Source organism: Podarcis erhardii, assembly GCF_964252035.2.
Source record: "Podarcis erhardii genome assembly, chromosome: 15".
Classification (NCBI taxonomy): Eukaryota; Metazoa; Chordata; class Lepidosauria; order Squamata; family Lacertidae; genus Podarcis; species Podarcis erhardii.
Genome location: NC_138505.1, coordinates 16,486,426 through 16,501,146, shown reverse-complemented (window position 1 = coordinate 16,501,146; position 14,721 = coordinate 16,486,426). Strand labels below are relative to the sequence as shown.

Genomic DNA, 14,721 nt, shown 5'->3' with positions numbered 1-14,721 from the left:
AGAAATCGCGCGGTAGCAGCAGGAGGCCCCATTAACTAAAGTGGTGCTTCAGGTTAAGAACAGTTTCAGGTTAAGAACGGTCCTCTGGAACGAATTAAGTACGTAACCAGAGGTACCACTGTATTTGTTTTGTTTGCAAAATGACAAGTAGAGCATAAGTGGAGGAAAACAGGCACTCCCACTACAGTCAGCAAAACCACATTTCTTATTTCTTTTGTATCTTGTATATAATTTTATTAAGTTTTCTGTTTTACAATTTAAAATACTCCAGTGTGGTGTAGTGGTTAAGAGCGGTAGTCTCGTAATCTGGGGAACCAGGTTCGCGTCTCCGCTCCTCCACATGCAGCTGCTGGGTGACCTTGGGCTAGTCACACTTCTTTGAAGTCTCTCAGCCCCACTCACCTCGCAGAGTGTTTATTGCGGGGGAGGAAGGGAAGAGAATGTTAGCCGCTTTGAGACTCCTGAAGGGGAGTGAAAGGCGGGATATCAAATCCAAACTCTTCTTCTTCTTCTTCTTCATTATACATCCTTAAGATATCAATGACTTCCCTTCTTCTCTGTTTTACAAAAACTATACAATTCAGTATTCCATTATTGCATCCATCAAAACTTGTTTACACTATTGAATTTATCTTAACGCTGCCAGTGTTTTCAGCTGTATACAAATACAGCAAAACCACATTTCTAGCACCACGCTCTCCACAAAAGGCCCTTCACCCCAAATGGCTTTCTGTGATCACAGAAGGGGTGGGGCCTCTAAGGCTCAAAGCAGGGGGCGCATCTAGGCCTCTCTATCTGACCTATAGGACTCTGCATCCCTCAGCGGCCTTGCTTCAGACTGCATTTCTGTCTGGCAGGAATTTATTGTTAAATTCTGGTAAAACGTACCATATCTTACTTAACTGGATGGAGGATAGAGGGTGGGGGTGTACAAACCAACCTACTGTACAAAGGTAAAAGGCACATTCATTATTCTGCCAGTTCTGGCATGTGGCCCTCAGAAGGCTTCTCAGAAGAGAATGTGGCCCCTCGGGTCAAAGAAGTTCCCCAACCCTGACCTTGACCACTCATTCACTATGATCAAGGTGGTCCAACTCACATAACCAGAAGCATTAGTTGTAATGTGGTTAACTGTCCAAGAGCAATAACCTTTTTTACTCATTCCGCTTTCTTGTTGCTTACCAGTATCTGAGTCCTATCTTGTGACCTGGATAGAAGGAATTCAGGGCAGAGGTAGGCAAAAAAGTGCTTTGGGGATATGCGCTTCCAGAATATCATTCCGCTCAAATCCTTTTTTTCTCAACTTCCACAGAACTAGGATGCGATTATTCATCAGAGACTGGTTCACAGGTAAGAAGGGGATGCTTATTTGTTTAATAAACTTTTTCCTGGAAACTGTTGGAGCTGCCCTTGAAGATGTCTTGGAAACTTCAACTGGTCCAAAACACTGCAGTTGCATTATTGGCCAGGGTTCCATTTAGATTTCCTATAACCCCTGTTTTAAAAATCTGGTTGCCAGTTTGATTTCAAGCCCTGTTCAGGGTGGTCATGTTAGTTTTTAAAGCCCTAAATGACACAGGTCCCAAATACCTGAAAAAGAGCCTTTTCTCCCGCAGAACCTATCAGGTCTTAAGACTGACAGAGAGAGCTGTTTTGGTTGTTCTACCACCCTCAAAAGCTTGGGGTAGTGTCAGCCTGGGAGAGGGCCTTCTCTGTGATGGCCCCTAAGTTGTAGAACTCACCCCGCCGTGAGGTGTGTCTGGCACTTTCATTAGACATATCTCTTTACCCTGGCCTTTGACACTTGAAATGTATATTTTTTGAACTCACATTTTTTTCTGCAGTTGTTTTAAACTGTTTTTAATATTGTGTTTTAATTGCTGGAACCCACCCTAGGACTTTAGAGTGAAAGGCTAGTTGTTGTTGTTGTTGTTGTTGTTGTTATTGTTGTTGTTGTTATTGATGGCCATCTGCAATGGATGCTTTAGTTGAGATTCCTGCATTGCATGGCATTGAACTAGATGTCCCTCAGGGTTCCTTCCAACTCGACAATTGTATGATTCTATGAATACCTCTTGCTTGTCTGGATGGAGAATACAAACTAGCCAACTGTACAAAGGTAACATTAACCTTAATTTATCTGCTCAGTTGTGTCTTTGGCCTCACAGACCACTGGCTTGTGATTTCAGTACCACAGACAGCTTCTTCCTGGGGGCACATCTCCAAGGAAGGAGCTATCCATGGTACTGAAACCAACATCCCCTGCCTTGCAGCCATGTGTACCTGTTGCAGATGGGTCAGAACCTTCTGTCTCTCAGTTAGCTCATGCATTGTTTTGGGTTGTGCCTCCAGGTTCCATCTGAGAGCGGGAGAGAGACTGATGTGAGTAGCCTGAACCTCCAGAGCGAAGTCGGGGACCAAAGCGATGAAGAAGAAGAGGAGGATCCTGAGTTGAAGGAGTGGAGGAGCAGGTACCGAGACGAGAAAATGAAAGTAATCCAGCTGGAACTGCAGTTGGACCAAAAGAGGAAAGAATGCGACACCCTCCTGGAAGGGTGCAAAGTGACAAAGGAGAGGGTCTGGGACCAGGTGCAGGAGATCAACCAGCTCCTTCCTGAGGGGGGCGGAAGGAGCCAGGGCTGTGAGGAGCTGAGCCACCGGTACAGCCGCGATGCCACGGAAGAAGATTATTACCTCAACCTCTTGGCCGCACAAGTGCAAGAGCTGAAGAAGAGGAGGAAGCAGCAGCAGGAGGAGGAGAAGCTTCAGAAAGAGCAAGCCAAAATGGCGGCCGTGCAAGAAGCAGGAAAAGAGGAGCCGAAGGCCCCTATGGCCCAGGAGGAGAAAGTCCTGTGGCCTAGCGAGGAGGAGGCCGAAGAAGGGAAACGCCACAACGAGGAGCTGAAGCGCCTCCGGGACGAAGTTGCAGCAGCCCTCGAGGAAAAAGAGAGTGCCACGAGGAGGGTGCAGGAGATGGAGGGCCACATGGAGAACATGCGGGCCGTGATCAGCGTCTACGAGGGAAAGAAGAAGGCCCAGAGCGGGACGCTGAAGGAGATGGAGGCCCGTACGCTGGAGCTGGAGGGTGAGAACCAGCAGTTGCGTGGGCTGCTGGCGAAGCACCTGGGAGAGTGTGAGAAGGTGGGGAAGCAAGAGAGTGGGCTCCCCTCTGGGGAGAAGCTGTCCCAGTTCCTCACAGAAATGGAGGAAGAATATGCCAGAGTGCAGAGGGAGAACGCTGAGGTGGCTTTTGAGAACGAGGCCCTGAAGTGGGAGGCAGAGGAGGCCCTCAGGAGCAAGCTGCAGTTCCAAGCGGTGCCATCGGGGGTGGTCAAGAGGAGCGTGTCCGCCTGGAAGAAGATTGTGGTGGGTCTGGAAGGAGCCCTGGCTAAGTTGGAGCAGGTGAACTTTGCTCTCCTGGAGAAAGCCAGGCCTCTCCGGGAAGCCATCTTGGCCTCTGGGTCGAGAGTTATGGCCAACAGGAATGGGTATCACAGAGAAGAAGAGAATGGTATCATGGAAGATGAGGAGAAGCTGCCCGCGGGTGATGCCAAAGCCCCCGAGGAACTGGGAAAAGCTGAGAAAGGCAAGAGCCAGCTCCCTGAGGGCTCTTCCGGGCAGGTCAAGCTCAGGCCGAAGCCTGAGGTGGCAGAAAACAAGGCCCGCCCCTGCCGGAAGAGCTCCGACCTGGAGAAGGAGGTGTGGGACCTCAAGCAGAACAATGGCAGCCTCGTGAAGGAGCTGGCAGAGTTGAGCAGGGAGAGGGAGAAGCTCCAGGAGCAGCTGAGGAGTTTGTGTTCTCCGAAAGATGGACCCGCCGAGGCAGAGGCACCAGGGAACTTGGTGGAAGAGCTGAAGCAGACGGTGGACTCTCTGAACCAGCAGCTCTCGGCTGAGAGTGAGGAATCGAGGAAGCTGCGCCTGAGGCTGGAGGCCCAGAGGAAGGAGATGGTATCCGTGAGAGACACCTTCCTGAGGCAAATGTCCAAAGAGGCCGGCCACTTGAGGCCAGAGAATCTCGACAGCTGCATCTTGAAGGAGCTGCACTGGAAGCTGGACAACGTGGTGAAGAAGCAGAACGAGGCCTTGCAGCTGGTGTCCGAGATGGAGGAGGAGAGCCACGCCCTTGAGGTGGACCGCAGCCTCCTTGCCAACGGCCTTGACTCATCCGTGGCAGAGGACAAGGCCTGGCGGGAAGGCTCCTCCGAGGCCTCGGATGCCATCGGAGACAACTTGAAGGTCAGGCAGCGGATGAGCGAGCTGGAGGAAGGCCTGCAAGAGCTGAAAGGAGTGTTAGAAGCCGTCCAGGTCTCCCTAGGAGGAAGAGACAAGGAGGCCGCCCGGCTGAAGGAGGTGCTTGATCGCCTCGTCGCCAAGATGGCCGAACTGCGCCAGGAGGAAGAGGAGGCCCTCAGGAAACATGAGAAAGTCCGTGGCATGCTGTCCGTCAGAGCGCAAGCCCTGGGAGAGGAGCTGGCCGCCCTTCGGGAGAAATACGAGGAAGAGAGCGGGGAGTGCTCCCGTCTCAAGGAAGAGCTTGCTTCTGAAAAGCAGAAGAACGAGGAGCTCATCACTGAGGCTGTGGAGCATGAGGAGGAGGTGGAGGAGCTGAGAGGGAAGTCCCAGATGATGGAAAGCACAATGGAGAAGATGAATAGGAAGATGGAAGAGCTGGCCAGGACCTGCCAGGACAGAGAAGGGAAGGTAGGAGGGGGAATTTCGAGGGCTGGGGCGGCTAACCCCTTTCGGCCTTATGCCTTTATTATTTGTGTCCAAAAGGGCTCCCAACATGGCTAAATGTAGAATCAGTTAAAGCAAGGCAGTCCCTGCCCACGACATGCAAGGGGAAGGGACAGGGAGGGAAGAGGGGGGAAATCCAATCTCAGCCACCAGTTCTTGTTTATTTATGGAGATACGTATATAATGTTATGTCACAAAAATATATTAAAGTCCAGATTCTGAAACAGCTGTTCCTATAATGGCTGGCTAGCACAGTTCAAGAGTATGAGGTGCCCGATAACAGCTGAGTTTTTATGCTTTTAAGAATTAATTAATATGTGAGAATTTGTCATATTTTTAGCGGAACCAGTAAATTTGTCAGGATCAAAGGAGCAAGTGGGGAATTAGAAAAGATCTGTGCAATAACTTCACTGGAACCCCTGGCATCACTGGGCCTGCCTGAATTGCAAGGGCCATCTTGGGGGAACAGGGAACAAATATTATTGTTAGCATTATTAGAAATATACCATTAACTTTGACCAGTCTTCACCAGTGACCCTGTTGGTAAGGACATAGAATCACAGAATTATAGAGTTGGAAGGGATCCAAGGGTCATCTAGTCCAACCCCCCTTACAATGTTATTACCCCATAATATAGCTGGGAAGACTAAGACTGAGGAGTCTGCTCAGGGATTCCGTGCAATAGATTTGACTTGGATGCCACCTGTTTTATCATATCCCCTCAGATCAGGAAGTTGCTGAAGGAAACAGAGAAGCTTTCAAGCGAAGTTCTTAATCTGCGCAGCGAACGTGCCCGACTCCAGCTGCAGAATGAAGTGAGCCTTGGGGGTCATCGTCCCCAAATTATTTCAGGAGCAGCTTGCACAACAGCCTTCTCCAACCTGGTGCCCCCAGCATGGCTGGGCAGTTTATAGAGACTGCTTACTATCTATCTATCATCTATCTATCTATCTATCTATCTATCTATCTATCTATCTATCTATCTATCTCTGTCTGTCTGTCTGTCTGTCTGTCTGTCTGTCTGTCTGTCAATAATGCACTGGAGTAGTGTTGGACTAGGACCTGGGAAACCAGGGTTTGAATCCCCACTCACATATGAATCTCACTGGGTGACCTTGAGCTGGACATCACCTCTCAGCCTAACCTACCTCACATAATTGTTGTGGAGATTACATGAGGACTAGGAGAGACCAAGGTTCAGGTTTGAGTTGAGCAGAGATGGAGACACACTGAGAGGGGGGAAATGGTAGTTTTAAATACAGGGGTACCGTGGGATACATACGCTTCAGGTTACATACGCTTCAGGTTACAGACTCCGCTAACCCAGAAATATTACCTCAGGTTAAGAACTTTGCTTCAGGATGAGAACAGAAATCGTGCAGCGGTGGCGCAGTGGCAGCAGGAGGCCCCATTAGCTAAAGTGGTGCTTCAGGTTAAGAACAGTTTCAGGTTAAGAACGAACCTCCGGAACAAATTAAGTTCTTAATAGAGGTACCACTGTAATGGCAAACCGGAGGTTACACTGAGAGGAATAAAGTGGAGGTTTAAAACGAGGACTGAGTACAGCGAAAAGGGAGTTAAGGTTTTGCTGTGTTCTACCCACCTCCACTATTTCTCCTTGTTAAGACTTCCTTAAAATAAAATTAAAAACCCTAGTTGCAGCCCCTCTATGTTCTTCCCTTCCCAATCTATTCAGACCTCTCCCATTGTTTTAAACCACCACTTTTCTTCCTCCTCCTTTTTTGCTCCCATCCTGTTTCCCCTGCTGTTATTGATTTATTACTTTTATAGTTCACCTTTTTCCCTCAAGGTGGCATACATGGTTCTCCCCTCATTTAATCCCCACGACAACACTGTGAGGTAGGTTAGGCTGTTGTGCAAGCTGCTCCTGAAGTCCCCCACCGTTTTTCTGCCAGCAGAATGTCTGTGGACTTCATTTCACCGGCTTACTCATATGTATTTCAGGTTGTCCAGAAGAACCACCAAGAGATTGTAGCCATCTACAGAACACACCTGCTCAACGCAGCCCAAGTAAGCATTTCAGAGGTGCTTGTCCCTAAGCCTCGAGTGGAGGAGATATTCCTTCCCAGAGTCTGGGATCAAGAGGTGGACCCCTGGAAACTTAATAACTTTGGGGGGACAGGGGATGGTGTTCCATTGGGAATAGTGAACTTCTGCTTCCCATGCCAACCCTCCGGCTGTTTTGGAGTCCAACTTCCACCCATCCCAGCCATGCTGGGGGCACCAGGTTGGAGAAGGCTGCTGTATACCATACTGAGTCAGAAGGATAAGGGCTGATCTATGCACACAGCAGACCTTCCTCTACTGAACCCCCTCTCTCAGCAGATCTGGGTTGCATGTTTCAAAAACTCCCAGATGGGGATTATTTTTTATTATTGAAAAAGGCATATAGAACTCTGGCATGTCAGCAAAAGAAAACTAGGCTCGAAATGCCCCTCCGTGATGTCTAGCTTTCTCTATGCGTTGGGATGTGCTTGTTTTTGTAATATGGGGAGGAGCATCCAGTCACATGATCTCTTGCCAGCCCACAATGAAAGGCTAAGGTACCTAATTGACAGTTCTGGAACAATACATGAGTACTGTTCCACTATCCTTCAAAATTCACATTTCTCCCGATTTTTGGGTGCAGTTTCCCAGTCAATAGATGTGTTGCAAACATTGCATGTATCGGGGGAGTGTGTATAAGGCCACATATTTTAATAGAAATAACATACCAATAAATCTATAGATTTGTACATTACTAGAACTTCTAAATGTTACTTGTATTAAGATGAATAAGGTTTTAAGATTGGATTATTAAGAATATAAGGCTCTAGGAACATGCATGAATAAGTTAATACAATGGAACCAAGAGGGGGAGTGGAGGGAAGTCAATTGAGTTAAGATGTATGATCTGAATTGTCATAATTGATTCATTTTGTTTTGTTTTTATACTGTTTTTATATTTTATTTTTGAATTTTATTTTTGAAAATTAATAAACTGTTATATAAAAAAGGAAATAACATACCAAAAGGCACTTTGCCATGTCTGCATTAGGCAAAACGGCATATAGTGTGGTATAGTGGTTAGAGTGGCAGACTATTAGGACTTGGGAGACCAGGGTTCAAAATCCCATTTGACAGTGAGGCTCACTGGGTGACCTTGAGCTCGGTCACTGCTCCTCAACTTAACCTACCTCACAGAGTTGTTGTGAGGATAAAATTGGGGGGGGGGACACCAAGTGTGCCACTTGGAGCTCCCTGGAGAAGAAGATGGACTGCAAATGCAATAAAATAAATAAATGCAGAAAAGTCATTATTGGGAGAAATTTCAGCTAAGATGCTGGTGAATTTTCCCAGGGTCTGACGTGTGGTGTTTCTCCAATTCAGGGTTTCATGGACGAGGAAGTCCATGCGATGCTGCTACGGATCCTGAGGACAAACGACGGTTGACTGGCAAATTTCCAGGCCTCCCACTTCCCCTTCATGTGAGATTGTTGTTATGTATTTTTTTGGTTGTGAACTGCTCTGTGCCCTTTGAATGCAATGCAATTTAATAATAATAATAACAACAGTAATAATAGTACACTGGTACCCCTAGTTACAAACTTAATTCGTTCCGGAGGTCCGTTCTTAACCTGAAACTGTTCTTATCTAGAGGTGTGCTTTTGCTATTGGGGCCTCTTGCTGCCGTTGTGCCGCTGGCACACGATTTCCGTTCTCATCCTGGGGCAAAGTTCTCAACTCGAGGTAACTCTTCCAGGTTAGCGGAGTTTGTAACCTGAAGCGTTTGTAACCTGAGGCATTTGTAACTCGAGGTACCACTGTAATAGTAATATTCTGGTAGCTTGTAGAAGCCACCAACCATCAAAGATCCCACTCCTAGTCAAAAAGAGGGGGGGAGCTATTTTGCACACCCAAAGAACATGCTCAAAGCACTCAGAATACTTTCTGAGCCCGTCTAAAGTTCATTTCCTTCCTATGTAGTCAAGCAGATTTCTTGCTGCATTGGGTTAGGAATCGATTCCAAAATGAAGATCGGGACCTCCAAGCAAGTGCTGCCCCCAAGAGGCGAGACAGCTCTGCTGCAAAGCTCATGAATCCTATGCCGATTGTGCTGATCCACAGGCCCAAAGTGGCTTGGTGCAGGGATACCAAAGGATGTCAAAAGACCCTTTATTAAAGAAAAGTGTCATCTTAACAACACAACCTGCAAAGCCTCGGTGCCATTACAGACACGAGTTGGACACCGCAGCAGTGAGAGGTCGTCATGACTTGTCTGCCAAGCACTAATATGTTAAGCATTACTTACACACCAAGCGGGTGGCGCTATGGTCTAAACCACTGAGCCTCTTGGGCTTGCTGATCAGAAGGTCGGCAGTTCGAATCTCCACAATGGGGTGAGCTCCTGTTGCTCGGTCCCTGCTCCTGCCAACCTAGCAGTTCGAAAACACGGAGTACAAGTAGATAAATAGGCACCACTCCGGCAGGAAGGTAAACGGCGTTTCCATGCGCTGCTCTGGTTCACTGGCTCCCTCGGCCAATAAAGCGAGATGAGCGTTGCAACCCCAGAGTCATCGGCGACTGGACCTAATGGTCAGGGGTCCCTTTACCTTTACACACCCAGCAAACTATGTAGACCGGCATCAGTAGCCCAATGAATGCACCCCTGGCTCAGAGGCCCCTTCCCAACTGTCTCATCCATCTCTCAGATAAGGGAGTAGCTGGCAGGCAGCTTGTAAGAAGCCTCTCCTCTCCCAACTAACAAACAAAGGCTTCAAAGCAGATTAACACATGTGAGCTCATTCTTGCAGCAATGAACAATTAGCCCTGGGGTTATTGTGACTACCAAGATGGCGTTTTCAGGTGTTCTGTAACATTTTCAATGTTTGGTTCTTCACAGTGTTCGAATAATTTTCTCATTCCAGGTTTCCATTCCATGGCAGAGGCAAATACCAGGAGGGCAAGAAGAATCCTGGCCTGTGGTTCCTGTACCTTTCTAGCATCAAGACGCCCGTCCACACAAACACACACACACACACACACACACACACCTCTTCCCAGAGGTCAGCTTTGATTTCCGAAGTTGTCCAAGTGGCAAATCTATGCGGCAGGGAGCAAAGATTCCATACCGTGATGCCCACCCATGTACTGTACTGGGAATTTTTTTTTGTAAAATAGTATTATATCTTCCTCTGTCTCCCCCCCCCCTGACATTTTTCTTTTTAAATTATTGTTGCAGAATGGGGAATATGGGCTGGGCTGGTGAACAGAAAGGAGAGTGAGCAATGGGAGTAAAAGAGAGACTATAAGGGAAGTGAATCAATATCCCCATCTTGAAACTGGCTTATTCCAGGGCGATGGGCCTTAGCCCCAAGGCATTTTGGTGTCAGAGATGGCGAGATGCCCCCTGCAGCCACACAGTTGACAGTGGGCCTCGGTCCAGTAGGGTTTTCCCTCCCTGGGGTCAAGACCCAACATACATGGCCAGATTAAGACCTTTAGAGGCCGCAAGCAATGAACAGAGTATGGTGCCCTCTCCCACATATTATTTAAAATAAAAACCATGCTATAAACAATAAAAAGAAAACGTTATTTTTTATTTTAAAAAATCGATCAATATTAGTAGGACACCCCCTGACTCTAGGTAGGGATAAGAAACAAAAAGAGAACAGAGAAATTGGGGAAGACAAGTGTAGAGTGGAGGTTAAGGTCACCCAGAGTGTGGATTTGAACTCAGGTCCTAGTAGTCCAACACTATAACCTGTGCTAGACAGGATAACCTGTGCCTGGAGTCTCTGGCAGAGTGAACATGAGAGGAGCTTTTAGCTGGATCAGGCCATGGGCCCATCTAGTCCAGCATCCTGTTCTCACAGTGGCCAGCACCAGATGCCTGTGGGAAGCCTACAAGCTGGATTTGATCACAAGAGCATCTCTCCCCTCTTGGGCTTTCCAGTAATTGGTATTCAGAAGTGTTGCTGCTTCCGGCCCTTGGACCATTGTGGCTAGGAGCCATCAATCACCCTCTCCTCCATTGGGTGATCCAGAATTGCCCGCTGTAAAGAACGGGAGTAATGCTCTTGTGCTACTCCTGTTCATTTTAGCAAGGCTTACGCAAGAGGATGCCCCATTGCAAACTGGGTCCCACGTGCCTCTGATCTGCCCATCTCCCCCTCTGCCATCCATAGTAGTGCCTCACATCCACTGTCTGGGGCAGCTGCTTTCCCCTGCTCTGAAGGAGGGTGGCTTTTAGGTTAATGGCTGAGCCCTTCTGCGAGGATCACGGCTGTGACAGTTTGCACAAGATGCATCCTTCAGCTCTTGGAATCATAAAACGTTGTCAGGTACCCCAAGGCCATGCACTCTGACCTCTGCCAAGGATTATTTGTTTAATCTCGTTTGGATCACCTGGAGAGGGGTGGTTGCTGCTGCTTCATCTTAAAAAAGATCTGTGCTACTGTGTATTTAACAACTGTGTGAGAAAGTGTGCATGCTTGTGTTTAGTTTTGTTTCTTTAAAAGAAAAATGCAGGTTGCATTGAGTCCTGCGGAAAGAACTCAAATAAATTATGTGTGCCTGGCAGTAATGCCTTCAGTCTGTTGTCTCTTCCCTCCTCCCCACATGTCTATCCCATGGGTCACCCTCTCTGAGCACGTCAAAGGGCTTGTCCATAATTTTGCTTCACTCATATTTTGATCACATCGTGTGCCAATTAATCCCATCACTGCTCCCACCCAGTCTGAGAGCTTTTCTCGTTGTCCCGTGGCTTTGCCTTGCGGAAACGCAATCTTTGGGGCTGAATCGGATCTTATCAGTTGCGTAGAAAGCCTGGAGAGAGATCTGCTTAACCGAGCTTCAATTCAGCGGGTGGGCTTGAATTTTCGCAAGGTGCAATCGCAGAGGAACGAAAAAATGCTTTCGTACCTGGGAGAATGAATCGGGATGTGACACCATCAAAATATGGTTCAAGTGAAAATGTGGATGAGCCCCTAAAGCCTGGCTGCTGGATCAGACCAAGGTGGGTGCTCATCCAGCACAGCATCCTCTTTCCAAGAGGGCCCAATCGGATGCCTCAGCAGGAGCCGATCAGATGTCCACAAGCAGGACATGAAGACAACAGCCTCTCCACACACTGTTGTTCCCTAGCACAACAGTGGTACATTGAAAGGTACACTGCTGCTGGCCAGGGAGGGTCCTTATAACTATTGTGGCAAACTGTCAGCGATAGGCACCACATCTTGTGCAGTGAAGTTCTCCCCAGTGACAATATGCATGCTGGTTGTAGCTTAATTCCGGCACAAAATTCCTTTTCGTGCTGTATGATAAAAATGGCAACCATCCAGCAGAGTGTCTACACGTGTGCTTCATTCTGGTACGGAAAAAATTAAGGAGGGACTGGGGCCCATGGTCTCTTGTTTGCAAATTCCCTCAAATGGCATAACCCGTTTTTAAGAGGGTAGTCTGGCAAAGTGAACCACTTTCAGGTCCACCCTTTCCTTTCTACCTCTCCCCTTTTCCTGCATTTCTGTTCCCCAAATGGACCCCCTGTGTTTGGAGGTGTCCCCCTCCCCCTCCGAAGCTAACTAAGCAAGAGCAGCCAACCTTCTGCATCGGCCCACAATGCAATGGGAAGCCAGGGACAAAAAACCTGTTTCCATAGAGAAAGGGTGGAGCGAATGGGAGAGTTGGTTGCCAACCCAGTTAGGGAACAGAGAGAAATAGCCCAGTTTTCAAGCTGATGACCTTCCCAGAATTTCACAGGGCAAAAAATAAAAATAAAGCACTCTTTTTTGAAGGAATGGGAAACTGCTGGGTGCTGTGTACAGAATACAGAATTGCTGCATCCTCCCTGGCTCAAAGTCCCTAATCCTTAAGACAGGGGTGGCCCGTCTCATTTTGCCACCTGAGACAAAATGGGGATTGCCACTGTCTTCTGCCACCCATTGCATTACCACCACTTCCGTTGGCCCCAGCTCTCACCAAACTCGACAGCAGCCAGGTCACTCCTCAAAGCATTGCCAAGCGACTCCTCTGCCTGGGTTGAAGATGAACGGCAAAACCGCACACCAGAACCCCACCTTGGCGGCAGAGGTGGTGGGGCAGGTGCAGTTCTGCCACCTGAGGCTGGCGCTCCATATCACCTTAGGGGCAGGCCAGCTCTGCCTTAAGGAGGAGCTAAAGAAGAGGCTGCTGGATCAGGCCACTGGCCCATCTAGCCCAGCCTCCTGTTCTCATAGTAGCCACCCAAATGCCCCAATGGGAAATCCACAAGAGCCTTCTCCTCTTCTGTGGTTTTCAGCAACTGGAAGCGTTGCTGCCTCCAGGGTGTAGACAATGTCTGCCAAAGATCTGAGCAAAGTTTCCATTTACCCTGGAGTGGGGATTCCACCCCCCCCCCGGCATTGCTCTCAGCCCCCCATCCCCACCCATCAACAGAACAAATTGCAAATGAAATTATTAGATATGCATGTACTGAATTGATCTGCCTTCTGCTTTTATCCGTTCTGAATTTGTCCGATGAAACTGACACGGTTGATGGAAAGCCTTGCCAACTTCCTTGTTTGCTTGGTTTCCTTGAAAGGGACGCTGGAAATGGCGCACAGAGTAATTATAGTCCATTTTTTAAAAATGCCTTTGGGAGGAACTAACACAAAGCTGTTCCTCCGACTGTGGCCATTTCCCCAGAGACTGGAGAGAAGGGGTAGTGAAAGGAGATGCTTATGGCCCACTATGTTGGAAGATCCAGGACAGACCAAAGCTTTTCTCTATGCAGAACAAAGTTAAGCTATGGAACTCCCTGCCACAGGAAACAGGGGTGGCCACCAACTTTAAAAGAGGATTAAAGAGATTCACAGAAGAGAGGGCTATTGATGGTTACTAAGCTCTGATTCCATAGTCAGAAGCAGTACAGTGGTACCTCAGGTTAAGTACTTAATTCATTCTGGAGGTCCGTTCTTAACCTGAAACTGTTCTTAACCTGAAGCACCACTTTAGCTAATGGGGCCTCCTGCTGCCGGAGCACGATTTCTGTTCTCATCCTAAAGCAAAGTTCTTAACCCGAGGTAATATTTCTGGGTTAATGGAGTCTGTAACCTGAAGCATCTGTAACCTGAGGTACCACTGTAAATGCTTCTCAAGACCAATTGCTGGAGACCACAGGCGAGGAGAGAGCTCTTGTGCTCAGGTCCTGTTTGCAGGTTCCCCACAGGCATCTCACTGGTTGGCCACTGTGAGAAGAGGATGCTGGGACATTGGCCTGATCCAGCAACCTCTTCTTCGGACCTTATGTACTTACTGCCCAGGGTAGATAAGTTGAGTGAGCACCTTCCTTTGCAAAAGCTGGGTGTGTCTCCACGAGACGATGGTACTTGATTGAAAGTACATGTGTACTTCATGCTCTGGAAACTTCCAGAGAGGGTTATTGCAACATGCTCTAAGTAGGGCTGCCCCTGAAGCATAGCTGTCAACTTTTCCCTTTTCTTGCGAGGAATCCTATTCGGAATAGGGAAACGTTGACAGCTATGCCCTGAAGACAACTTGGAAACTTGAAATGGTCCAAAATGCAGTGGCCAGATGACTGGATGGGGTTCCATTGAGAAACCCATACTTTTAAAATAGCTTCACTGGTTCCCAGTTCATTTCTGGACCGAATTCAAGCTCACATTGGTGCTTAAAGCCTTAAAAGACTCGAGCTCCAAATACCCCAAAGACCGCCTCCTTCCCTACAGACCCTCTGAGACTGGCAGAGGGGGCCCTCTTGGTTGTTCCACCACCCTCAGAAATATGGGGCCCAGGACGCTGTCTTCTCTGTGGTGGCTCCAAAGTTGTGGAAGTCCATCTCCATGGAGTTGCACCTGGCTACTTCACTATACAGCTTTTAGCAAATGCTGAAGAGACACCTCTTTACTGTGACCTTTGATGTTGGAGATGTTTGTTTTCAGAGCCCACCCTGTTCCTGTTCCTGTAACTGCAATCTGTTTT

The 14,721-nt window shown here is 48.1% G+C and overlaps 1 protein-coding gene across 2 annotated transcripts in view; it reads left to right on the top strand.

Annotated features, from left to right (window-relative positions):
• The window catches only part of ANKRD35 (ankyrin repeat domain 35), a 28,828-nt gene extending 17,506 nt beyond the window's left edge, over window positions 1-11,322 (top strand). For both annotated transcript variants that reach the window (XM_081842427.1, XM_081842426.1), the window contains exons 9-14: window positions 1,313-1,350; window positions 2,353-4,704; window positions 5,466-5,555; window positions 6,706-6,771; window positions 8,131-8,228; window positions 9,669-11,322. In XM_081842427.1, the coding sequence (XP_081698553.1) occupies window positions 1,313-1,350; window positions 2,353-4,704; window positions 5,466-5,555; window positions 6,706-6,771; window positions 8,131-8,193 (2,609 nt within the window). In that variant the 3' untranslated portion in view covers window positions 8,194-8,228; window positions 9,669-11,322. The remainder of the gene's footprint in view (window positions 1-1,312; window positions 1,351-2,352; window positions 4,705-5,465; window positions 5,556-6,705; window positions 6,772-8,130; window positions 8,229-9,668) is intronic.
• The last annotated feature ends 3,399 nt before the right edge of the window (window positions 11,323-14,721 follow it).